Genomic DNA, 27,664 nt, shown 5'->3' on the forward strand with positions numbered 1-27,664 from the left:
AAAGGTCATGGAGCACATGGTGCCTTGACATTGCAGTTGTCCTTACTGTAGTTTGTATTACTACCTTGTCGCGGTAGGAGCTCTGAGCTAACATCGTGGGTTATCTGTAGGTGTTTGGCAATGATGATCAACTTACACTTATGCGGTTTCTGTTTTAATAATATTTTTTGCATTTACTTAAAATCATTTGAATTAGGATACAAATCAACTGGTGTTAGCCATTGTGTTAATAATACAATCCTGCACTTCAGTATCGGATCGGAGCCATTAGTTTTAAACACCTATCTCGAGGCTTTTAACTGTTTGGCAAGTATGTTCGGCTTAAACTGATGCGGTTTCTGTTTTAATGACATTTTTTTGCATTTACTTAAATTAATGTAAATAAATTTCTGCACAATGTTAAAGACTTCAGTATAGGATTCACTAGTTTTTGATGAGACTCACTAAATACCGAATCTGTATATCACACTTTTGTAGTCTATTTGAAATAGATACGATCCACTTGTGTTAGCCATTGCGTTAGTAATAAATCCATACAGACTGATAAAGACTCCAGTATAGAATCACATCCACTAATTTCAATTACCTGTCTCACAGCTTCCTCTCTGTTCGATATCTCCGACTCGAGACGGTCGTTCAACTCGTGGACAGAGGCCGCTTCACGTTGTGCATTGAGATATCGACGTTCCAACGTCGTTAAACGTTCCTCTAATTCCTGGCGCATTTTCTGGGCCTAAATGACAAAAAAGGTGGGTAAAGGTAAAAATCAAAGTGTACCTGGCTCAATATGAGGTTGCTTGTACTAACAGAATGTAGCAAGCATTGGCGTATGGTTGTTTCTCAACTTGCCACTCTTTTAGTAAAAAAATTTAAAAAAAAGTTGGGAGTAAAAAAATAAAAAAGTGTACTTTGCTGTTTATTTTACTTGTAAAGGATTCAGTGTTTTTAAACTAATTCTGCTCAATTCATGGAATAGTTATTTTTACATTGATATTTGCCCCAATGTGATAGTTTAGTGTATTGAGTCTCTCTTTTTTACCAAGGGGACCAAATTTGCTGTTTTGAAATAATGGGTGACCAATGCGTTAAAAAAACAAGATATAGTAAAAGAAAAACATTATGTACAACAACTACTCTTAAGGTTTAAACTAATGAAAAGAATGTTCTTAATCTCAGAAATGTATGCGACCTAATTACTTAGCTTTCAAAGACTTTGTGGCTAGAAAGAGACTAGAAAAAAGTTGCAAATTGTTTTTACCTCTTTAAAATCTTTCTGCAGTCTGCCGTTGATTTCTTCCGACCTCATCAAATCTTTGCGAGCCGTGTCAAGACATTCTTCGAGCTCGGATATGCTAAAACATAGAAATTATACACCTTCAACACGATACAGCTCTAAAATTAAATAATTTGAACACATCAATACAATACTGCAAACAGTCAAACAACAAATTTATTAAGACAACAAGGATATTGACCTTAAAATGTACATGTTACAGCTATAAAAAAATCAAGAATCTAGGGAAAAATGTTTTGGAAGGCATATGTGCATTAACAGTTGTTAATTTACAATGACAGTTACGAAAATTTAACTCTAAAAAATAAGCCTAGAGAATGAGGTCAATATCCTTGTTGTCTCAATAAGAAACGAACTTTGAAGGTTCATGTTAGCATTAGGAAACTCTTGCAAACATGAACTAATTAGCTTCTGATTTAAAGCAAATATTTAAACTGGAAACGGTTTGATTAACATTAAGTCCTCAACAGAACAGTTTACTGGTAAAGATTAACCAAATGATGTCCATACACACGCAAAAGTATTTTTAGATATAATTTTAGTTTTCTAATAGAGCTCAGTACAAAACCCTACGAGTGAAATGTGTAGCATTTAAAAAATATATTTTTTTTTATACTTTGGAGTATTATGGCTGGCAGTTTTAGTTAGACATAGTAAGAATGTCATTCTCATACAAAAGAAGGTAACATTTTGACGGTTTTAAATATCTCTTTTAGTAAAAAGATTTACTAAAGAGATATTCATAACATTCAAGTTGTTACCTACTGCTATATAGGCTTTGAATTTCCTATACATATTTCGAAGGGGCAGACAAATATGTTGGTGAATCACGTGTTTTGAGGTTCGGAAAAACATAAAGACATTGATGTCTAAGAAATCGCGTTGGTCAAAATACAATAGAGGATTAACTCATGGGGGAAAAATGTTGTGTGTTTCACGAATAATTCCACCACCCTGAGGTTTAATTGAGGCGTATTACTAATTAGATGAATTCACGATCAAAATACATTTATTTTAAAGCAGTTACTGGGTTTATAAAGCTTAATAAAGCCCAATTAAGGACAAAGTCATTTTAATATTTTTATGTATATTTGCGGTTTCCTTACAAAAGTAGGTATAAAAACTGGAAGTGAAATGAGTAGCATTTTTGCAAAATTAGTGTTTGGCATTTGTTTAACAAATAAATTTTTAAAACATAAACTTATTACAACATATAAGTATATAATCATCTGACACACAGCACATATCTTAATTTACACCAACCGAATTTATAGATAACTATCGTAGAGCAAAGGTCAATTTAGAGATTATCACTAAATTATTTATGTATGCCCACTGTCCACTAACAAACTTAGACAGTTAAAGAAATCTCCCTAACATTTTTAAAAAAACATAGCAAGAGGCTGTATTCATGCAAAGAGGACTTTATTGCTTTAACATATTGAAAGGAAACATTATTTTTCATGACAATTAATTTGCTATATGTTGTGTTTTGTGTTATTTTTCTAGTTAATTTACTGGTCATAATAGGAAAAGTTAACCAATTTTAGCAGTTTAATGTTTAGTTTTAATGACAACGCCTTGACTTGAAATTGACGTGAACTATTTGCCACTTTACTGGGTTTGCAACACTGTCTCGCATTTTCCGGCATACGCAAGAAAATTGTGCCACTTGATTTTTCCGCTTAAAAAGTATTTGCAATGTTGCTTCTGCGACGCTTAGAACTCATGGTCAATTATGTAGTTTGGGTTTTAAGCGTAATGGTTGGAGGTTGTAGTTAAACGTTGTAAGAATATAGAAGCCCATACAGAAGTAGGTATCATTTTAAACCTTCAGAATTTTGCTAAAAAATAAATAAAACATGTCAACAATATTTTAAAAACATAAAGGGATACTTGAAATCTTGCTGCGCACTTTCATATGGGCTTGATATTCCTAATTTCGGTTTATGATTAGTTTTTAAATAAAAAAAAAAATTAAGAACATTTTTTCACATGCTTCTGTGTTTAAATATTATTATGATATAAAATTAAGAAATAAATCCACTTCGGAAATAATAATGTGCTATTTTCAAATTCTCGCACCCTGACATAAGGCAGGTGTTTATTTCAGAGAGGATTTTGCACTTTCAATTTACCAACAAGAACTACAACCACTAGCAGACCTTATAAAATATGACAGATTAAGCGGTAAATTAAAATAAAGAAATAAATCCACTTCGCAACACAATGTAGGATTTTCTCAGGTTTACCGAAATTAGTTAGCCTGATCGGGATTGCAATTGAAGCAAGGCAAGGCGAGAAAAACAACTAGCCTGTGGTGAGGTTAGAACTCACAACCTCGGCCAAACCATGACTGTTGACCGGGGGTCATAAGGTCGTACGTTGCAGCAGACTAGTTGTTTTCCTAGTCGGGCCTTGCTTAAACGAAATTCTGACCAGGAACTGATTTTGGTAAACCTCCTGAAGGCATCTTGTGTCTGACCTGATTGATTTCAGGTGTTTTTAGACTGAACTATGCACAATAAATATATCAGCAAAAGAGAATACCACCAGCCGACTCTATAAAGTTTACCGATCACATAAATGTGGCAGCCAAGGCTGGCAAGATTTCCTTTCAGTACACCTACGGCAAAGTCCCACTAGTAGACCCTAAAAACTTTACCGATTAAGCGATGAATTAACTCGCTGTCGGAGGTGGTGCAGTTCATTGTTCTGTTTGTCGTGCGTTTCCTGAAGCAGAACGATGCGATTTGCTTCCTCTTCGACCTCCCGACTGCCATTTGTTACCTATGACAATTGGAAACAATGGAAGTATGTGGGATGTCATAGTTCGAAGACACAAACAAATATTTATTAGGATTTTTAGGGCAGGAAAAATGTATAATTGATAAGTTGGGATAATTCTATTAAAACCTGACCAAATTGCCAGCATATTTGCTACATACTTGCTCATTATCCTAAAGCAGTAGTCGGCAAACTGTGTGGGAAAATGTGGGGAGCGAGTTACTTTTGGATAGTTTAGTGTTATAATGTAGTTGTGGGCCGCGTGATAGTCGTACATTCATTGCACTTTATTTTAAAAGTTGGTGTTGCATAGAATGTTTAAATTGGCTCAGCTTGGAAAGCCCTACGGCCTACGTGTTAAATGTGGCCCTGAGAGCAGAACTATATTTTTTGCCAACTTTAACTATATATATAAACGAAAAAAATTCGCGCTTCGTGTGTATAACATTTCTTTTATAATATGTTTTACATTATGACACGGCACTGTTTCGGGAAGGTAATATGTAACCTTCAAATTAAATAGTGGTTTACGTAGTGGGCCTTCAGTAGCTCTGACTTTGGGCCGCAACAAAAAAAGTTTGCCGACCACTGTCCTAAAGCAAGACTTAAAAAGTGAAAAGAAAACATAAATAGTTTCATCAGCTTAACATAAAATTTGAAACTCGAGGTAATTTGTTCATAATGGTGGTTCGTGGCTCACTATAAAACTTATAAATTGCAGGAGAATTCAAAAGTTTTAATAAAGTTTTCTGGCATGTTTCAGGACATTTAATATAATATTGTATGTTTTAATTAAAAACCAACAATACCCCACCTATTAATACTCATTTTTATGGACGAAATATTTACTCTTTTTTATTATAAAGAGTAAAAACGAAATGCACACTTCATTAAAGCACAAACTCACGTCGTTTGAAAGAATTTTGTTGTTCACAATCTTGTCAACTTTCAGGCTATCATCACTTCCCGTCTGGGTTTGAAGTTTTAGTTGATTAACTTGCTCCCTTAGCACCTTGCACTACACAGTGAATAAGACAAAAAATAATAGTTTTAGTATTAAAAAAGAAGACTTTCAATGATTTTTATAAACTCTTGTTTAGAATCATAATCAGGGCTGCCATATCATCTATTTGTCCTTGTTTTCAAGTTTACATTTTAGAAATTTATTGCTTTTTCTTCTAAAAAGTGTAACCAATTCCATATGTAAACTCATTTATATTTATAAAAATATCAATTTCAAAGGGCTTTTTACTATGAATGTTTGCTGTGTTCACTTCACATCTTGTACCACCCAGTGAATAAAAACAAAAAAAATTTGACAAAGAAAGATTTCTATGGTTTTAATGAAAGATGCATAACTCATTCATGTCTTCAACGGACTAACCGAATCAGAACAAATGACATCCATAAAAGCCAGGCTCGAAAATCAACTAGCCTGCCGTGAGGTTTGTCACTAAAACGGGATTGTCACTGAACTTCAATGTAGTTTAAATGATTTTGATCAATTTTCGTTTAGAATTAGGGGCAGGACTGCCAACTATTTGTCTTTATTTTCAAGATTTACATCTTATTTCTTTTTTGAATTTATTGTATTTGAAAAGAAATGGACTACGCAGCCTGATTTTAAATGGACTATGCAGTATGCAGCCTTCTTTCAAAGAAATGTGAATATTGACATATTTTTGTTTTAAAGCAACAATTTTAAATGCAAACTCATTTATATTTATCCAAAATATAAATTTCAAGGGATTTTTTGCGATGAAAATCAAAGTTGTTTCACATGCCGGCATTAAATGTAGTAAATGGGTGGGAGCCTGGATTATTTTTGATAAATTGTCACAAAGGAAACTGGTTCATTGACCAAAAGTGAAAGTCAGATGTTACAAGTGAAACTTTTACGATTGAAAGTTCAATTCTATGTCAATAACCACATTCTTAGAACTGTCTTGACAATGTTTATAGTTTGAACTAGACAAGTGTGTAAATATGGCTGGCCCACTTTATAAGCAGCAAAACATTGCAAACCATGTTCAATAATAGTTTCCAATGGGACCATAAAAAGACTAGATCAATAGTGATTATTTGCTAATGCTGTGTATTGCTTGCCGAGTATTTCAGTGCAACAAATAGCTATGCATTTAACTCTGAACTAAACATTCTCATAGGCAATCTAAAAAATAAGCCTTTACTGAGCAGAGGAGAAAATTGATGAAAAGCTTCGTCAAACAAGACAAAAATTGCAATTATATACCAATTTGTTTATCACAGGATTCTGCAGCAGAATGTAGCTGACGAAGATTAATGTTCTTTGTTTATTTTTTAATTTTTTTTGCTTTAGCACACAACATGGCCAACTATATAAGTTTATTTATCTTATATATATAAGTAATTAAAAGCATGAGAAATGGTTTACTAATCCAGTGGCTACCAAGCATGGCCTGCATAACTGTAAAGAGTGACAATCGAGGACCAGATTTAAAATTTGTGTCAAATTGTCGGCACCTGATTTGACCAAACAAGACGAGAAACATAAAATAATGGCAAACAAAATATAGTTATCGTTATAAAATTGTTTAGAATATGATTTCATGCAAAATTTAGTTTATATTGGCAACAGACTACTAACCTTTAGTTAATAAGGAAAAAAATATTTAGATTGATTAGAAAAATATGCTGTGAGCTTTACACCTGATTTAACAAACTTTAAAAAATAATATTTAAAAATATATATAGAATAACAAATTTAATAAATCATTAATATTTTAGCTTAATTAAGGAAATATGTGGTGAACTGTAGTTTGGTGAGCCCTCATTTAACCAATTATAAGAAAACGTAAAAATGATGTGAACTAACTTCTCTGTTCGATGCTTCCATTAATTCCTCGAGGTGCATTTCTCGTTCTAAGGCAGCTTTTAATTTCTCCCTCACCTTAGTGAATAGAAATTTGTTTTATTTAGCAACTTACAATCTTGCATATCTTAATCAAATTTATTCAGAAAAACCTAGAAATGCACAAAACGATTCATTAGGTTAGCAGTCAAAACTAATTACCCAACTTTATAATTTTGTTTAATATATTTAAAAGGCCAAATTTGAAAGTATGAACACTAGCTTTATTTACTTGAAACATACAGTTTAGGCAATAAATAACATTTTTTTTATTAAATAAAACACAAAAACATAGGGATGTACGACAATCAACATTTTATTCCAATTAAGCTAACCAACATTTTGGACAAAACTATCACAATCTAATACAAAATGGAGTCATTACTATGCTCAAACAACCACAATAGATATAATCACAAAGTTTAAAGGTTTTACTCCAGGTTCTGGCTAAAATTTTTAGCGTTAAGAACTTTAATTGTCTCAATTTGTTAATTGTAATTTTTTCAAATTTCATTTGAAAGTAAAAATCGCTGCATTTGGGCGTAAACCATTGCTGAAATGCCTATTAATTTGGTATGGAATCCGCAATGAAACTAACCATAGTATCGGCTGAGTACTGGTACCACAACTTGGCATCAGGTATCGCCCGAACCGAAAATATCAGACACTCCTTATAAAACCCGATGTATAAAAAACCTGGACAAATTTACTTCTAGCCCAAGTACGAACAGAACAAGTAAAATGTCACCTTTTCGTCGAGAGCTTTGTGATGTTCGAACAGAGATTTCAGGGCCTTTAGAACTTCTACTTCGCTTGAAACGCCGGCGTTCTGTTGCTGCTGTCTTTTAACCACAGTCATGCGTAACGCACGTTCGTGCCGAGCAACCAACGTCTCAAGATGCTCCAGAAGTAACTGAAACAAACAAGAAAATAAAACTTTTTCATGTCTTTTCAAAGATTGGTGCTCAGCTGCTCGCTCATATTGCAGAAATGCTACAAGGTTGCCACTTATTGTAATGAAAAATGTTCAAAAACATTTCAAGACTTTTCAAAGACAATTTACAACTTTTTGAAGACTAAAAATTTGATTTGCTTGACGCATTTTGAGTATAATTTAAAAACAGTATGGCGGACACATATGCTATTCTCAAGACAAAACAAATAGTTAAAGAATTGGTTTTACAATAGCACTTTATAAACACATAACTTGAGCTGCACTTTACGGGAAAGAGTGAGGTAACTTTATCATTGAGAGGCCAAAATAGCAAAATATCACCACAGTCTGTTAACCGACATATGCTGTTAAAAAAATATTACTAAAAATTATTGAAAGTTAAAACAAATGCCAGTTTGTGGCAGTTTTACAGCAATGCAAGCATTATAACAAAACATAAAAAATAACAAGGAAAACAAAAAAAGTCCCAAATATGCAATTACATGGGGCTTCTTCTCCAGAATTACATAAACAACAGAATGAGAGAGTGAGTCACAAGAAAGCAAAGCAATCTTGAGGTCCCCAAATCTAAGCAGATAATCAGATATGGCATAACATGATGCTTTAGTGTCTAAAGCTTCAGGCTTCATGTGTATTTCAAACTTGCTTTTGTGTTACAAAATGGGCCAACTTACCCACAGATATAAAAAATTAACTTTTATTACTCCAGGAATCAATTTAGGAGAACACTTATACATTTAAATGCAAACATTCAGAACTATCTTTAAACTGATTTATAAAAATGGTATAAATCATTTTTTTTTTTCTAAATTACCATTAATATATATTTAGTCGTATAATAACAGGCATGACAAGTAATTGAAAAAGAAAAAAAACACAAATTCTTCACGCCTCGTAGCCGCTCTTTGTTAAAATGCACAATTGCACATTCAAGTGATTTAAAAAAAAAAAACTTTATTTTACAATGATTGTCTGCAAAGACCTCTTTTTTATTTCTTATATACAAAAAAACAACCTTATTTTAGGAGTTCTTTTGTGAAAACAAATTTTATTGCAATGACACTTTTTTAGATCAACTTATCTTACTCTTGTGTTATTTCGTTCCGATTTCATGTCGTTAATTTCGTCAGCATATTCCAGTATTCTTTCTTTGGCATGGTTTAGTTCTTTGGTCAGGGCTGCGTAATCCTACAATAAAAACAATGTTAAATTGCAACTGGAACTCTTATAGCTATAACATAGTTTTACTAATAAAGGGTTTATTGAAAAAACTATAACTGAGAGCCTATTCTTTTTTCTGTGAAATATACTTAAAGATTTCAGCTTGCTGTTAAGCAGTTTAATGGCAATATAGGTATGATTTATTTGCATATAGGAAAATATATTGTATCCTGAACAACATACATATATTATAGTTATATGATTTAAATTCAATAAAAGATCTTTAACATTTATATTGGTAAGAAATCAATTAGTAAATCAGGTTAGACATGACCTCCTCTATAATAATTTATTCATGACTGATCAAAATTTAAAAAGGTTTCATATCCATCCAGAAGTGATATTGACCAAATTGTATTTTTCAGCAGATGTTTGGAAGCACTAAATACAAGATTTACTGCCATATTGTGCACAACTACTATAAGATTCCTGGCGTAATTGGTAAACAGGGACTGCAACTGCAAGCGTGCATTTACATTTATAATGCTAATTACCACAGCAAGGCACACCAGGCCTGGGAAGAAAACATGCTTATCAATTTTTTATCAACTTGTAAAGCACGCACAATGCAAAATGCACAATGTCCATTTCAGCACACATGTCTTGTAATCTGCAAATGAACCTCAAGGCGCTTTGCTGGTATTATTTTAGTGAAACCAGCACATATTAAAGTTGATAATTTACAGAAAAAAAGACAATCACAACAGATTACTTATTATACATATGGCAAACTATTTTTGACTTATCTTAAATTACCACTTAAAATTAGAAAATAATTTTTAGCTGAATACACGCAATTTTTTTATGATGACAATTCTATCTGATTTGACCCAGTTCTTAGAATTAAATCCTTTTCTTTTGAAGTTTAGACACACAGAGGTATTTATTGCTTATCCATTATGGGTGATATTTTAACAATAATATTATTTATTACATGCAATGTTACCCGTGTTTCAGTTCAGGAGAATCATGGCAGTTACTAACTACATATACTGTATGTCAAATTATATACTACAATTTTTTTTAGATTCTTTCTTTTAAACAAAAATGTGTTTAGCTACATCTACTGCATGTAACTATCAAGGTGTATCAATTTCCTTTTAAAATGTAAGCTTAATATAGGACAAAGGAGCCACGTACACCTGGGGTTTGGCAGCTGATACACCACAAGAATACCAGATATTCTGCTAATATTTACACAATTCATCAGATAATATTTACTGGACAAACTTTGCTGAACCCAACAAGCAAATATGATCGGTATCGCTCAAATCATACCTTGCTCTACGTTTTATTTCAACTTAACACTAATAATGGCAAACTAACAAATGACAGTAGAATGAATATAGAAGACAATACAAAAAGCAGTTTTTTCAATTAATAAGGAGTGATTTGAAACTCCACAAAATACAACCCTTATGTATTGGTTTTGATATTCATTCTCTGTCTAACTACAACCTCCAGCCTTGATTTTAAGATTTATTTGAAACGTTCACAAAATGTAATAAGAATATCAAAGCCCATACAGAAGTAGGTATCATTTTGAACGTTTCGAATAACTCTTACATGATGTGATGTTGAAAATGAATAAAGAGTTATCAACATGATGTTGAAAATGAATAAAGAGTTATTCAAAACGTTTAAAATGATACCTACTTCTGTATGGGCTTTCATATATTCTTATTACGTCTTACTACAACCTCCAACCATTAGTTCACAAAATGCTTCCACTTCTGTATGGGCTTTGACATCCATTCTACATCTAACTGAACCTCAGTCATTATTCTTAAAAAATATCTAATCTTTTAAAAAATAAAAATTTGGCTGCTGTAAAATTTATACATGCATAAAATGAGTTTGTTTTTAAAGCGAGTATGTAAACCATCAATTTTAGTTCAGCAAAAGTAGTGTCAAAAAACTTCTTTTCTAACAATCAAATATGTTTCATTTAGAAACCTTTAGAATGTACCAAAAATAATTAGAGCAAAACACTTACTGCAGGCATTGTGTTGCTAAGCTGTTTTGCAAGAAAGTCCCGTTCCTTTTCAAGTTCAATTAGCTTTGCATTCGATCCAGAGAGAATGTCTTTCGTTTCCTGAGGATCAATAAGTGCATGGTTAGGGCCAGAGACAGGTTTCAGGAGTTTAAGAAGCAGATAACGCAAGTTTACAAAATGCAAATACTGATCAATATACATTTATAATTGATAAATAATCACATGCAAACCAATAATTTGATTCAAATGCACACAGATCAAGGTATTGGTGATTTAAATCATTTTTTTTACTTCAATTCATACGTCAATACAATATTGGATCAATGTAACAGATGTCTTGAGTGAAATACAAATGAATTGTAGTTCAAAGAAACTGTTTGTGGTTTTTTTAATAAAAGTATAATTTAATGTAAAATCTGACAACATTAACATTAAAAAGCTTTTTATAAATATAGGCCCAATGTTGAAAAGTTTTAATATAAAGTTTTAATATAAAGACATTTGAAGACGACTGAACAAAATAAACCCATTATTAGAGTTTTGTTGGGCGCCTGATGAAAATATATTCACACAGCTAAAAGTTTAACATATTTTGGCTTTGCACAAGCACCCAGTTCTTAAAACAAACTTTCTTTTTTTTTTGTGGTTAAATATTCTTCGGCAAACTGCCTTATATTTCATAGCTATTGTGATAAGGTAACAAAAACACTGTTGTTACAAAGTACTACTAAAATGCACAGCCATTATAAGCGGAGATAGACCGATACATCGATTTGCCGATAATATCGGGTGATATTTGGCTTCTACTGATGTTTTAATATCGATAAAGTTTGGCCAGCAAAATACAAGTTTTTAAGAATAGGTTTATAAACTGAAATACTAATTGGTTTTTATTTTTAATTATATAATTCAATTTTTTTATTATATTGCAGGTATAAAAAATCAGTATCTGTATCAGTTGGCCTAAACATTAAAAATTGGGTATTGCAAAAATTAAAATTGAGTCAATCTCCAATCATAAGGCTCTCTTATTCAGACATCAGCAATAAGATAAAATGGTACATTGGAACCTTCACTACAATGTTATCTTGAGACAAACCTGCAAATTTTCAGCCAGTTTGTCGCGTTCATCCAATACTGTCACCATCAGTTGCTCCAAGTTGGCCTGGAATTGACAAACAAAGAGCATTAAGCTGTATTTGGGTGAAAGTTCAAATGGCAAGCAAATTGATTTAGAGCAGCATCGCTGCACTTGATAAATTAATAATCAAGTCTTAATTTTAATTGACACTCGTTTACACAGCTTGTCATAGCCAGTATATTTTTTTTATTTTTTTATTATTATAACAAAATCTCAGAAATTAAAACAAATAAAATATATAAAAGAAAAAAAATCATGGAGGGTTGCATTTCACTTCATTATTTCCATAACCACTTCGATTACTGTAAGTCATTTGCCGAAATAAATCCAAGTCATCTCAAGTCGAGCAAGTTTGCTCAAAAGACTAATTCAAAAATAGCCATTTAACTTCAAGTCATTGAAGTGTCTGCAGAGTCGGAGTCAGTAGTTGACGCAGTGGGTTTATTTCGCTAAAGTCGGACTCGGAACTCGAGTAAGACCACCACAAACCACCAGAGTCCGACATGCGCAGTACGGAATACGAAAGGTATAGTGCCACAATCTATAAATTGTAAAGGTGGAATACAATATATGGTTGCATATTTTTTCAACCATGTATTGTGGGTGGATGAATTATATGACATATGTGTATATGTGTAGATTGCTGTATATCCATCTTGACTAAGCTAGGTGTTTGTACTGTGTACTGCAAACCGAAGCAAATATTGTGATAAAAGAGCAAACTTGACTTAACTTCATGTCATTGATAGGTATTATCACATACTTTTTATGTGAATTGTATGTTCTACTGATTCCATTTTTTTAAGCGAGGCTAGATGTATCTACTGTGTACACCCCGGCAGTAAATATTGTGAGAAAAGAGCAAACTTGCTCCCACTCGTCCCACCTTATCCTCCTCCTCTTCCGCTCCGTCTGCCCCAATGTTGCTCGCACGATCCTCGCAGATCGTCGGCATGATGTCGCACATCATCTTGCCACAAGCCCGATTCTTACTCTAGAAATAACAATAACTGGAGATTATGCTGCAGCAACCAGTTGTAAATAAATGCCAAACTCAAGCTTGGATAGCAGACTATGAGCTGGCACTATATAAAGACAAATTATTAGAGACAGATCGATATATTGGTTTACCGATAACATCAGCCGATATTTGGTTTCTACCGAAATATCGATCTCAGTAAATTTAGGTCGATACTTTTGCTAAAATTGTAGTAAGAAAATAATAAATTATGATATAATTTTTCCTGTACAACAAACAACCTACCCATTTTTTGATTAAAAAAAATTGGGTTTAGTATCACACCAAGTTAATTTGCAAAATAATAGTTTAATAAAGGTTTATAAGCTAGAACGTTATTTGGATTATGTTTTTAATTATTTCAAGTTTTGAACATTCCCACGGTATTTAAAAAAATCGCACATCATCTTGCCACAAGCCCGCTTCGACTCAATCTGGAGGTGAAATTTTTTATTTATTTTGTGCAGTTATACTCTATTCTGCCGATGCGTTATTATTGTGGAATTCCAATATATCCTGTAGAGTGTTATGCTGTTCTCATATATATACAGTATTCTACAAGGGGGTTATTTTGAGATTATATAAAATTATTTCAATCATCTTGCTTAACTGGAGATTATGCTGCAACAACAACTTGTAAATAAATGCCTTTCCAAAACTCAGGATTGCCATACATTTCTGGGAAAATAATTTAAAAACTTTTCATGGAAATTTGGTGTTGGGAGTTTTTCATTGCTTTTTAATTTGTCATTTAAAATAATTTTAATCAACATTTAAATGAATTTACATCAAGATTGCAAACATAATAGTCCATTAAGCATTGTGTAACATCACACAAACAAAATTTGACATGTTAAGTAAATCAAGCTTATCTAAAAATGTATCCTGAAAGTCATTAAAATTATATCCTGGATGTCTGTAGATAACCCCAATAGTGTATACTTGTTGATTAAATTGAATATCAATCCACATGTTTTCACAGTTCGTCACATTTAATTGTAATTCTTGGTTGATATTGTACAGGTGTGGTTGCTTTATATAAATTCCTACACCACCACATTTTTGATCGGAGTTGAAAAATGCTTGTAAGGGTTATAGCTAAAATGGATCCAGTGCAATCAGAAAAAATCAATTTAAAATTATCTTGCTTGTAAATCAAAACTCTTTATGGTAGATAAGCAGCTTGAAATTGTTTGCATCCATGATAAAGTTAGTGCTAAACTTTGTCTGGCTGTAACAACATTATTTGCTGTAAATGAATCCACTGCAGGAAACTGTTAGAATGGCTTGAGTTGTTTACATTCTCACATAAAAGCTTGTGTGACTGAGTGTGCATTTGGGTGGTAACAGACTAACTCAAGCGTTATTTGGAATAAGATGGTTTACTTAATATGGGTTTGTGTAAAGTTTTTTTAAATATAATTTTTCTACACAGCAGCAAGAAACAACATTCAACTATGCGTGTTTCAAAATACCCAGGTTTAAACTTTTCACCATGAGATAACACCAATAAATTTAATCTGCTAAAACTATTTGCAAAAGAACTTGAATCAATACTTACAACACAGAAGCAGGGTAGACTTTTGGAAAAACCTTTTACATGTCCATTTTTGTCTGTAGTTCCAAGGTAAAATTTTATTCAAAGTTACGTATCCAGATAAAGTTTAATATTCTGATAAATCCAATGGTTTTGTCTTTGTCTTCTAAATGGCAACTTGTAAAAAATACTCAATTCAAAATCAGATCAAGACCTCTTCTTAAATATCCTACACTTATATATAAAAATTATAAGTATAAGATTAAAATTTAACCAACAGCTTGCTTGAAATGCTTCTCAGTCGCATTAACTGAAGATGATACAAGCTTGTATTGAAACGTCTTAATCAAGATGATGTCGATTTACTCGACCTTTTTGGCTTTGCAATTTATTATAAAGATGCATTACAGATCCGTGCATAGTGTACCCTAGCTTGATATTCATAGGCAATTATATGTTGTGTGCGACTTAACAGTTTCAGTAACTTTCAATTATTAAAATGTTAATTTTGTGCATAGATATAGCATTAAAATAAGCTAGAAACATACACCACAAACTGACATATTTGCATAATCAATATATACACTTTTACTACATCATTAGAGCTCTGAAAGTTTTAACTAAATGGTCAATAAGTAAATATACTTCAAAAAGGCACAAAACGTAATTAAAGGGAGCTATTTAGCAACTAAATAAGAACTAAAAAGGAATTTAAAACTTTAAATCTAGTTAAAATCAGGTTTTCGTTTTTAAGTTGACAATACATCTTTGTAGAACGCAGTGTATCAAGTTAATATGCAAACATATATTCACGTAGACTTTATCGACGCCTTCTAGCCTGGCTTTGTGCTGCACTTATTCATTATTGATCGCAACTTTGTTTAAAAAATGAAACTCTGCTAAGTAGTTCAATTCGCCGGCGGGGGCGCTAGAGACAACACAACAAAAACGTTAATTAAAATCAAAAGGATATAAAAAAAATGGGACGTTTTTACGATAATAGTTTATTTTTATTATAATACAGATAAAATTACCTAGCTTTCGGCTTTAACACAATTTTTGTATAAGTTGATAAATTGTTCCTTAAAAAATCATCAAAAAACAAGAACCAACAACGGACATTTTTATTAGATATGTTTGTCGCCTGCACTACATTTTGCTCGTTTGCTTTATCTTCTGGTGAAATAAATGAATAATGGAAAAATAATTACAACTGTTCAGACTATTTGACTACAAATCTATTGTATAATGTTTTTTGTTTTGTAGTTTTTGTTTGCCTTGATTTACGAATAATTTTATTTTGTGATGTATCTTGTTTCGCCTTTTGTAAAAATGCTTAACACGAATCGAATCACAGCTAGAGGCAGCTAACTAGATGACTTAATCCTCTTTTTTTCCATGTTAAATCTATCTATCTAAAATTGCTTAGATATCAAAAGCTGTAGTGTTTAGTCTTGTTGGCAAAATAGGTTTGTTGCAACGCCTATAAGACCTTACTATTATTAGGTAGCCGACTATTTCGTTGGGGACAGAGAGACTTACGGGATAATATGTTTCAAATTTATACTTGTATGACAGGCTAAAAAATAGTTTTATAAGTTTTAAATTTTTTTTTGTCACTTTATCTTACTTCAAACAGGACATTTAGCTAAAATTCCATTGTTTTTCAGAAGGTTTTCTTACTTATTTTATTGATTTTGAAAACCAGCTTACATTTTAAGATTGATGTGTTATTAAAACAGTAAAAAATAATTTATTTTTACTTCTGTACCAAAATATTTAAAGCATAACATTTCTTGAATTATTACCGTTGAAAAGCTTACATCACAAGTGCATATATCAGTATAATATTGTCATGATTAAAACACAAACCATACAACTTACAAAAAAGTAAAACAAATAATTGATGAACTGTTTGCAGGGTTATTTGGACAGCAAATATAAAATAAGCCTTACTTTACAACAATAAATTGCAAATACTACTCAAAAATTGGATTTAAAAAGATGACACAATACACACACATACATAAATAGCATCGAACTCTTTTCCTTGTTAAGCATTTGTCAGTAGTAGGACATCATTTGCTTGTGCATTACTATGAAGCATACATCAACATAAAACCAAAAATACATATACTGCATAAGCACAACATTTCGATATTACATATATAGCAGTTCAAAAAGTTCTTTTAAAAACAAACAATGGAAAACAGCACCAAATTAAAAAAAATAGAATTGTTTAGTAATTTCTACAATATTAAAATAAACTATGGTATCTCAGAAGGAAGACCATCTCCTTATTCTGCTGGATACAGCTGGAAATAAACAAGTAACAAGTATTAAAGTTAAAACACAACTTAATGCATGTTAAGAATTTAAAGTGTTGCTCTTTTTGCTATACCTTAAAATATACCAATTTAGGTTTTGTTGTATTGTCGCTAATAGCCTACAAGAATTCACAAAGCAAACAGTTATGTAACCCATGTGTGTGTTATTATTTGAAATAGTTAACAACTACTTTTAATTATGGCAGGAGATGTTTTATATGTGGAATGCAAAGCTATTGTTATAGGCTTGAACTATTAATATATTTTTTACATGTTATATTCATGAGTAGTTCAATTAAAAAAACATAACTCTATGTTTTTTCGTCAAAATAAATACTTGAATGTCCTTTGTAGCCATATTTTGTAACAACAATAAGTGTGCAGGTTTCTGGATTAAAGTAAAACAACTTTCTTACTTGGAACATAATATTTTCTGCGACGCTTTTTTGTGTAGATGTACCATCCAATCACGATAGACATTACTATGACGACAGGCGCAATCAGTAGAAAGGGCCATGCTGCCAACACTATTCCAAAATAAATCAGCATGAGTCTCACCCTCACTTGTAAACATTTTTTTATAACCAGCTGTTATATAGTAAGTATAGTATATACTAATTTTTAAAATAGAAATATTACATGAAATGAAAAACATACAATGTTAACAGTTTATCAATTATTCTCATAAATAAATTTGGACCCAGATTCTCTCACAGCTAAAAATCATTGAGACCATTTTCAACATTTGTTCATAAAGAACTGGAATAGATATATGCTGCCCATCTTTACTGTTACAGTCCTATGCAATGACATGTCAACAGGTATAAACTATTTTTTATTTAATATACAATCAGTAACCCAGTTATCCTCAAAGTGTGGTACAAAGCACAAGCAGCTTTCCAGTCTTAGATAGAGTTAAGAAAAATAAACACAACTGTATAATTATTGAGGCTAACGTAAGTTTAATTCTCTCTGATTCACAATAATTTAATCTAAAATATGTGGCTAGTGCTGGAAGCAAGGTTTTATTTCATTTTTTAGCCTTGGCAAACATAAGTCTACTTAGGCGAAATGGTTTAGGTTGAAACCAGGTTGAACTTAGCACTATTAAAAAGCCTCTGGGTGTTATGCAGACAAAACAGGCAGAGGCCACCAAACTTTTTTTGTTAGGGGCCGGAGAACTATAAGGCTTAACAGAAAAGGATTTGACAACAGCCGGATATAGAACTTTATTAACTTGACTATTGTTAATATAAGGAACTATAAATAACCATGAAACGCAGACTGTAGTGAGCTTTAATACAGAATTCGGTTTAATATTTCATGACAATTGCATTTGGATTTACAGAAAATGTTAACTCTATTTTTTACCTTAATTGACAAAATATGCCATAGCTGGTAAAATTACCGGGCCGGATCTAGCCCGCGGGCTGTAGTTTGGTAACCCATGAGTTAGAGGCATACTATAGCACAGGGGTTCTTTAACTTTTTTTACCTCGGACCCTAAAATTTTATTTCATCTCGCGTGGACCAATTTAGGTAAAAAAAAATTAAAAAATGACGTCATAATTAAAAATTGACGCCACAGTACAAATAGACTTAAAAAATTTGCTGATTTTGGCCTAAAAATGTGAAAGTGAAATGAAGTCTAAATACATTTGGTGCAAATCCGTTTTATTTTTATTTAGATTAATTTCTTTAATAAATTGATTACTTCTTAAATATACACTAATATTTCAATTAGACCTTTATGGACCCCTACAACTAGTCCATGGACCCCAGTTTAAAAACCCTGCTATAGCAATAATATAACATCTAATATATGCTTTAATTCATCTCAATTTAGGTAACTATTTTACAAAAAAAAACAAAAAAACAGTAAAATACCTGAAGTGCATTCAAGAGTATCACTGGTAAAAGAAGATCCATATGGACACTGGCATGTAAAGGTAGTCGAATTGTCACGATTACAAACAGTATTAATATGCTTGGCACAAACATTAATCGACTCATCACAGTAGTTTGCCGGACATGTGGCTGTGTTGTTCAAGCCAATGCATGGATTTGTGCGAGTTACAACGCAAGTGCATGTGTATGAAACAGCAACTCCATCTAAAAACATATTCGTAATAAAAATAAAATATAACTATTTATAAAAAACAAACAAACATTAAAGGCCACATACAAGTATGCACCCTTTTGTAAACGTTTTAAAAAAGTATTTACCATGTTGAAAATAAATCAGGATTTATGTAAAATGTTTACAAAATTCCGTCTACTTCTGTATGGTCTTTAATATTTGTTCTACATCTAACTACAAACTCGAGCCTTTATGTTCCAAAGTGATCATTTATTATGAAAGTTGGCCAACAAATTAAATCTATTTTCCTTTAAGATAATATTTATAAATTAATGAGGCCTAGAAATGAAACAGTATTTTGCTTTTGAACAAGTCTATAATAGGTTAGGGTTCAACATATTAAATATATATATATAGACAGAAAAACAAGATATTTTGTGTTTTAAACTGTTAACCTAGGGGGCACCTAAATTTTAATAAATTAAAAGAGGCCATACATTGAAAATTTTGAAAAGTACTGCTAAAAAATTATATATAATAAATATTTGCCTGTTTAAATAAGTTATTATCCAGAGTCATAGGTTGTCCTTAACTAACATAAATAATTAATTACTACCTGGTTGATGTTGTTGCAAGCATGAATCCTGGACAGGACAAGATTGACTGAACTGTGCTTCTGCACACAACATAAGGTCAGTTGTATTGCTACAAGTGCACAGCGCATTATCAGTAGTGTTTGGGCAGTTGCAGAAGTAGCTGCCAGGCGTGTTGATACAAAGTATACCACCAGGACACGGAGAGAATAAGCATTCGTTTATATCATTACAGTTAAACCCATTACCTGTGTACCCTTGCTTGCATTGGCAGCTAAAACTACCAATGGTGTTATTACACTGACCGTTTAAATGACATGGAATTGGGAGGCATTCGTTTATGTCGTTGCATACAACACCATTGCCAGAAAAGCCTTTCCAACATTGGCAGCTGTAACTTCCATTTGTGTTTGTACAATTTGCATTTCTACTGCACAAGTTTGAAGAGTTTGTACATTCGTTATAGTCTGTGCAATTATACCCATCCCCAGTAAAACCTGGCTCACAAAGGCAGTTGTAACTACCTTGGGTATTTAGGCAGCTTGCATTGTCACTGCAGTTGTGTGTATTATTGCATTCGTTAATGTCAATACAAAGGTAGCCATCACCAGAGTACCCAGTGTTACAACTGCATAGGTAGCTACCAACGATGTTAGCGCATGTCGCATTAGCACTACAGTTGTGCCCATTTGTACATTCGTTAATATCTGAGCATAGGTTTGTACAGTTTGCCTGGGAGTGGCAATTGTCAGTGTTGATTTCACACTCATTGATGTCCGTACAGTTGGTGTAATTTCCACCAAAGCCACTTTCACATTTACATGCAAACGACCCGATTGTGTTGACACATTTCAATTCATTGAAACTCGTACACATATTGGGTTCGTCACATTCATTGATGTCGGAACAAACTACTCCGTTGCCGGTGTAGCCCACACTGCAGTTGCACTGAACACTTTCACTTCCATTTTTGCAAGTGGCTTTTTCATCGCATGGCCTGTACGTGCAATCTAAAAAAATGTTCGTAAAATTAGCACTTATACAATAAAGTGCAGGTAAATAGTAATACAAGTTACAAAATAAGACTGGAAGTATTTTAGTTTGTCACACAGTTTTAAAAAAGTGAGAGAGCTGTGTTTTTTGGATGCAAAAATGTAGTCTTAAGAAATTTTTTAGACAAAACTTTCTAATATTTAATAAACCACAACATGTACAGCATTCTTTTAAATATAATTTTAAAACAATGAGTATGTTAAAGAAAATAAGGCACTTAGTGTTACTATAAAATAAGCTTAGTATGTGTTTCTATGACAGAATCTTGTCCCTCTACGGAACACATAGTGCAGACAATATTTAAATAGCTTGAGAAGTGCACCGCTTCCAAGAAAAATCAGGTAGCAAGGTCAAAAACTTTTAATATTATTATTCATTTTCAAACATTAACAAGTAAATGGCTTAATCAGTATATATATCTTAAACTGATAAGTGCCATTCATTTATGTGATGAAATGCATAGTTGTATTAAAAGTGTTAGACCTTGCTGACTGATTGTTGTTCAGAGCGATGCGCTTCAGCTTTTATATAAGTTGTTATTTTTCTTATACTGCTTTGCATAAATATGTAAACCCACCTGGAATTATGATGACAGTCTGGCTGAGATTATCACTACAATAGTCCTGTATATTACAAGCTACAAGTACTATAGCATAAGCAAGTGTCTCATCCAAGGTATGGTTGTAATAAGTGGTACCTAAAAAAATTAATAGGCAAAATTAATTGGGTCCAATGTGAAAGAGATTAAATTTTGTGTTTGTTATACAGACTACATTTCACAATAGAACATATTTTACAAAAAACAAACTTGAAAATAGCCAAGAATTCAACACTTGAGTTCACTAAATATATCTTTCCATATTACCTACATAAAACACTGCTTACTTAATAAAAAACAGAAAAAAAATTAAATCAGTGGCCTTACAATTTTTCAAATAGAGCGTGTTTACCAATTTTGTAAGTTTAAGTTACAGACAAAATTACTTAAGTAGAGCATGTTTACCAGTTTTGTAGCATTAAGTTACAGAAAATTACTCAAATAGAGCATGTTTACCAATTTTGTAAGTTTAAGTTACAGAAAAATTACTCAAATAGAGCATGTTTACAAGTTTTGTAGCATTAAGTTACAGAAAATTACTCAAATAGAGCATGTTTACCAATTTTGTAAGTTTAAGTTACAGAAAAATTACTCAAATAGAGCATGTTTACCAGTTTTGTGGCATTAAGTTACAGAAAAATTACTCAAATAGAGCATGTTTACCAATTTTGTAAGTTTAAGTTACAGAAAAATTACTCAAATAGAGCATGTTTACCAGTTTTGTAGCATTAAGTTACAGAAAAATTACTCAAATAGAGCATGTTTACCGATTTTGTAAGTTTAAGTTACAGAAAAATTACTCAAATAGAGCATGTTTACCAGTTTTGTAGCATTAAGTTACAGAACAATTACTCAAATAGAGCATGTTTACCAATTTTGTAAGTTTAAGTTACAGAAAAATTACTCAAATAGAGCATGTTTACTAGTTTTGTAGCATTAAGTTACAGAAAAATTACTCAAATAGAGCATGTTTACCAATTTTGTAAGTTTAAGTTACAGAAAAATTACTCAAATAGAGCATGTTTACCAATTTTGTAAGTTTAAGGTACAGAAAAATTACTCAAATGGAGCATGTTTACCAGTTTTGTAAGTTTAAGTTACAGAAAAATTACTCAAATAGAGCATGTTTACCAATTTTGTAAGTTTAAGTTACAGAAAAATTACTCAAATAGAGCATGTTTACCAGTTTTGTAGCATTAAGTTTGGAAAACAATAACTGGGACTGTACTTACATAAGTTATAACTTGGACTTGGTATTTTACTTGGTATAAATGACTAACTTAAAACAATGATGTTTATACACAACTTACAAACCACAAATCACCTGATACATTGACGGTTACATTTTTTGTTGGGTCCACCAGTGGGACAGTAGTGACCTTAAAATGAGAAGTTCCAAAAGGTCGATCCCACTTTGTACTAACACTGCTTCCATTATAGAAGGTTACATTGTAAAAAGTAGGGGGTTTCGGAGCTAGAAAAGGTAAGTTGTACTGGTTACAGAACAACATTAATTCATAGAACTAAAAATAAGATGTGTTTACTAATTATAATACCAGAAAATGTTGATGTTGACAATTAGACATATGTGGATAGGAATGTAAGGTTATATACAAGACAAGTTATACAGCCACATTTTATCTTGTTCAGCCATAATTTGTATCATAGCAGGCACTTAGTGGCTATACTGTTTTGCCAAAATATTTATATTTTAGTATAGGGAAAAATACTACTGGTAGTTCAATAAACAATGCCTATCAAAAGTTACTTTAAATGGCCATAATCAAAATTAGTTTTGTTGACTTTTTCCATTTACATAGTGACAATATTGCCTAAAATATGTTGTCCAAAGCAGGGATTGAGGATCTTTTGGCCAGCTGTCACCAAACCATGGCTAGCCAGGTTAGTTAATTTGGCAGCTAATTCAGTGCTTCTCAACCTTTTTTCGCGGCGACCCAAATAATAAGCGTAAGTATAACAACTAAGCTTTGACGACCCAAATATTTTTGTTTGTAAGCGAAAGAAAAACTAGCTTCTTGTAGGTGAACAACAAATAGGCATTAGCATAAAGATTTTGAATTTTAATAATTATTATGAGACATTATTTGTATTGCTTCCTTAATTTTCTTAATTGAGAAATCTTGCTCGCATGATTTGAATTGCGCGCGAAATCCTATGGAATTGCGGTGTCAGGAGTGAACACCAGAAGCGGTTTGTTTTAGCCGCGTGCGGAGCTAGAGAGGCGGTTGGTTTTACAAATATTTCTATTTTTTATATTTTTCTTACAATTCGTTAAATGTGGCATCATTTGTTGTCAAACGACTTCATGAAGTACTTTGTTCCGTAATATATCATCAAGCAAACACGACTTACTATTAACAGCGACTCAATTTTGGGTCGCAACCCATAGGTTGAAAAGCACTGGGCTAAGATAATGTACAGTTCAAATGCTTTTGAACGCAATTCATAACTAAATTTTAATGAAATTGCAAACTATAAGCCCAGTACACTTTTTTTTGCATGATGTTTATATTACCTTTGTATATGGATAATCAAGGTAATAAAGGTTTATATCTGGTCTATGACTGTTATCCTACCATTGTGAAAAAAAATTGATGAAACCCCCTTTTGACTAATAGAGCCATAAAAGTTTTTTTTAATGACAGACTGGTTGCCGCGAAAAAGTTTTATAAATTACCAAGGTACACACAGAGCCTTTGGACTTTAAACAAAACCTCAAAACAGGCTTAAAGTTACTACAAAGCCAAATGCAATTAAGCATGGAAAAATTCCTAAAACACATTTCAATTGGGCCAAAAGATAGTTTAATGGGGTCATGGCAAATGTCTGAGCACATTCACACAACGAATTGTTGTGAAGTAAGACACCGTCATTTAGATCGCCAAGTCCTGCACACAAGCAACAGGTTTTCGACTTCTGGTTGAAAAAGAATACCATGTACTCCTTAGGTATATTAGTGGTCACACAACCCAACTTTATGAACATTGCCCGAAAAAAACAGTACAACCTAAAGCAAACAAAAAATCATCAAGGATATCACATGAAAAATATAATTAAAACTTAAATCTTTTGAAAAATATTCTGAATAGTTTAATCAGATTATAATCAATAAATGTTGTGGCGTACACCTAAACCTAAATAAATATATAAATATCTCCCTTTTTTAACCCTTATATTTAAATCATTGTAAACTATTTTTTGTGTGCTTGCTCGTAAAAATAGACAAATTAAGGAATTTGGTTTTTGTTTTTGTACAAAGAAACAAGATTTGAATTATTATTAAGATACAATCTTTACCTGTTATTACATTCATTGTAAAAGCAGTTCCATTTCCACCGTCATTAATAGCAGAAATAGAAATTTCATAAGGAGAGCCCGACTTGAGTTCTGTCAAGGTGACTGAGGTTGTGGAAACCTTGACAAGAAAAACAGGTAAAACTAAAACTGCATCTAGATACACCGAAAAGCCATCGCAGACTCGCCGAATCTGTCGATCTATGATGCAAGCAGAGCAAGCCAGAAAAACAACTGGCCTGCAGTGAGGTTCGAACTCACGACCTCCGGTCAAGTCGGGACCGTCGCTCTACCAACTGAGCTATGCAGGCTCAGAGAGGAGCGAGTCGAGAAACAACCATGCGCCAATACTTGCACATTTTGTTAGTACAAGCAACTTCACACTGGGGGATCATCAGTCCGTATCAATTAATGAAAGACACACACAAACATATGTGTTTAATAACATCTGTGATCTAGCCCCTCGGAAGTTGCTTTATGACCAACGATTACGGCTTCCATATCAATAGTACACCGAAAAGCCATCGCAGACTCGCCGAAGTTTTTTCTGGCTTGCTCTGCTTGCATCATAGATCGACAGATTCGGCGAGTCTGCGATGGCTTTTCGGTGTACTATTGATACGGAAGCCGTAATCGTTGGTCATAAAGCAACTTCCGAGGGGCTAGATCACAGATGTTATTAAACACATATGTTTGTGTGTGTCTTTCATTGCATCTAGATACCTTAGAAAAGTAAAAGTTAAGAAAAAAAACAGTGATTATCAACCTTTTTTAGTGCCAGAGCCGCATTTCAAACCTAAGGTTTTGCAAAAAACAACAGTAGGCATATAATTAAAAAACATTACGAAAGAAACAAGAAAACAACTAATATACATTACATGAGCCTGGGCTAACTAATTAACACTGTTGAAATACCTATTTCTTACTGCCATAGCTCAGGGGTTCTTAAACTGGGGTCCATGGACCCCTTGAGGGTGCGTGAACTAGTTTTAGGGGTCCATGAAGGCCTAATTGAAATATTAGTGCATATTTAAGAGGTAATCATCTTTTTAAAGGAAACAGTTTGATTAAAAATAAAATGGATTTGCACAAAATGTATTTAGACTCCTTGTCACAAACCACAAAATTATTTTAAACAGCAGGACGGAAGTAACCCGCTAACATCAGTACTTCGTACTCAGGATCCTTGCTGATGCAATTTATTAATTCTTGATTTCTCTTACTTCATTTGTTGCAATTCTGCTACTTCTAACTAATTTTTCACTCCGTTAGTGAGAGCCGCAAAATGTACAGTTGAGAGCCGCATGCGGCTCTGAAAGCCGCGGTTGAGAATCACTGGTCTAAAACATACAAAACCAAAAAGAATTGGTCTAAAACAGTGGTTCTCAAACTGGGGTCTGCGAGACAATTTTCTCTGGGACCGCGAAGCACCTAACAAAAAATCAACACAACCCTTCTGAAGAAGATAATTTTTTGTGCAATAAAACTTTTCCAAACCAAACTGATTAGTTGTTTATTTATGTTATTGCACACTATAAGTAGTATTGTACATTGTGACGTCATAGTGTTGCGTTGTGCTAGTGAGAATTACGTTTTTACAGCTTGCTGCGCTGACACTGTAGGCTGTAGGGTCACGCTTTTAAAACTGTTCGTGTTTGCTTCACTTAAATAAAGTGATTCGTTAGAGGTTAGCCGAGCTGATAGCAAAGAAAAAAAGTGCGCCCGTCTCATTAATACCATAAAAAACAACGTGTTACTTTGTTTATGTCTGTATATTTTTAAGGGAACCGTGAGCAATTAAAAAAATTGCTGGTGGACTGTTGCATAATTTGTTTTTAAAAGTTTGAGAACCACTGGTCTAAAACCTACAAAACCAAAAAAACTTCGACAAAAACAACATATGTCCCTAAAATAACTTTTTGGCTCACATAGATATTTTAGTCGTCTTGTATAATTCAATTAAAGATAAAAATGTATGTAAACCTCAGGGTAACACAACTTTTCTTAAAACTTCCTTTATTTGACTGATTTCTTGACTTTAAACACATGTTGATAATACAATGAAAGACACAGACAAATGTTTAACAACTGTGATCGCTAGCCCTTCTAAAACTGTTTTTTGACCAACTATTGTGGCTAACGTATAAATAGTACATCATAAGCCATTGCAGACTAACCAGTCTATTTATGATGAAAGCAAGGCAGGCTAAAAAAAACTAGCCTGCGGTGAGGTTGAAACATATATACATAAATAAGAAACGTTCTCATGCCGATAAGCTATCGCGCGCTCTTACACTGATAAGAGTTGGTGTGAGTTTTTAATTGCACAAATTGTTATTGTCGATTTACAAGGAATCTGTTTTGCATGATACGTGAGTATCCTGATGAAGACGTTCTGTATAGCACATCGAAACGTCGATCTATTATATATACTGCTGGAAGAGCAACACTCCGTTATATATTATGCGTGGCAGCAATAGCTTATTTCATATATACATATGTGTGTGTTACTTTTTTAGACCCCTTTTAACATGAAGTTGCTTGTACTAACAGATTCAGGTCTAACTAACTTTGAATACAAGCGAAAATATTATTTTCCTACCTCGGTGTTACGGACCGCAGAGGTCTGACGTTTTTTCCTGCCAGCTGTTAATGAAACTTGGTACTCCAAGTAGTAGGATGTCGCGCCTGCAGTTGGTTGCCATTGTAGCGACATGGAAACACTTTTAACCTTTCCCACTTCGAGTCCAGATACACTACTAGGTTCTGTAGGGATTTAATGTTATTTGCAGGTTGCTCATTAAAAATGTGTGTTACAAAAGGTATTCTTTACATACATAAGACTGCCGCTTGACCTTA

The 27,664-nt window shown here is 32.7% G+C and overlaps 2 protein-coding genes and 1 non-coding gene across 3 annotated transcripts in view; all 3 read right to left on the reverse strand.

Moving 5' to 3' along the window:
* Window positions 1–13,254, reverse strand: part of LOC146157585 (liprin-alpha-1-like) — a 49,536-nt gene extending 36,282 nt beyond the window's left edge. Inside the window, exons 1-10 of the mRNA XM_083387274.1 lie at window positions 13,171–13,254; window positions 12,243–12,308; window positions 11,144–11,242; window positions 9,013–9,114; window positions 7,720–7,884; window positions 6,936–7,010; window positions 4,989–5,099; window positions 3,960–4,084; window positions 1,259–1,352; window positions 587–733 (exon numbers count right to left, since the gene is read on the reverse strand). Of these exons, the coding sequence (XP_083243400.1) occupies window positions 587–733; window positions 1,259–1,352; window positions 3,960–4,084; window positions 4,989–5,099; window positions 6,936–7,010; window positions 7,720–7,884; window positions 9,013–9,114; window positions 11,144–11,242; window positions 12,243–12,308; window positions 13,171–13,254 (1,068 nt within the window). The remainder of the gene's footprint in view (window positions 1–586; window positions 734–1,258; window positions 1,353–3,959; window positions 4,085–4,988; window positions 5,100–6,935; window positions 7,011–7,719; window positions 7,885–9,012; window positions 9,115–11,143; window positions 11,243–12,242; window positions 12,309–13,170) is intronic.
* Window positions 13,255–16,576: 3,322 nt separating this feature from the next.
* The window catches only part of LOC146157587 (uncharacterized), a 34,567-nt gene continuing 23,479 nt past the window's right edge, over window positions 16,577–27,664 (reverse strand). Inside the window, exons 6-13 of the mRNA XM_083388265.1 lie at window positions 27,408–27,571; window positions 24,809–24,926; window positions 22,815–22,964; window positions 21,470–21,589; window positions 19,863–20,849; window positions 19,054–19,278; window positions 17,583–17,693; window positions 16,577–17,154 (exon numbers count right to left, since the gene is read on the reverse strand). Coding sequence (XP_083244391.1) covers window positions 17,117–17,154; window positions 17,583–17,693; window positions 19,054–19,278; window positions 19,863–20,849; window positions 21,470–21,589; window positions 22,815–22,964; window positions 24,809–24,926; window positions 27,408–27,571 — 1,913 coding nt within the window. The 3' untranslated portion in view covers window positions 16,577–17,116. The remainder of the gene's footprint in view (window positions 17,155–17,582; window positions 17,694–19,053; window positions 19,279–19,862; window positions 20,850–21,469; window positions 21,590–22,814; window positions 22,965–24,808; window positions 24,927–27,407; window positions 27,572–27,664) is intronic.
* On the reverse strand, window positions 25,042–25,116 carry Trnav-gac (transfer RNA valine (anticodon GAC)). Its single transcript has one exon. It is a non-coding gene; the product is annotated as a tRNA-Val (tRNA).

Source organism: Ascidiella aspersa, chromosome 4, assembly GCF_963924565.1.
Source record: "Ascidiella aspersa chromosome 4, kaAscAspe10.2, whole genome shotgun sequence".
Taxonomy (NCBI): domain Eukaryota; kingdom Metazoa; phylum Chordata; class Ascidiacea; order Phlebobranchia; family Ascidiidae; genus Ascidiella; species Ascidiella aspersa.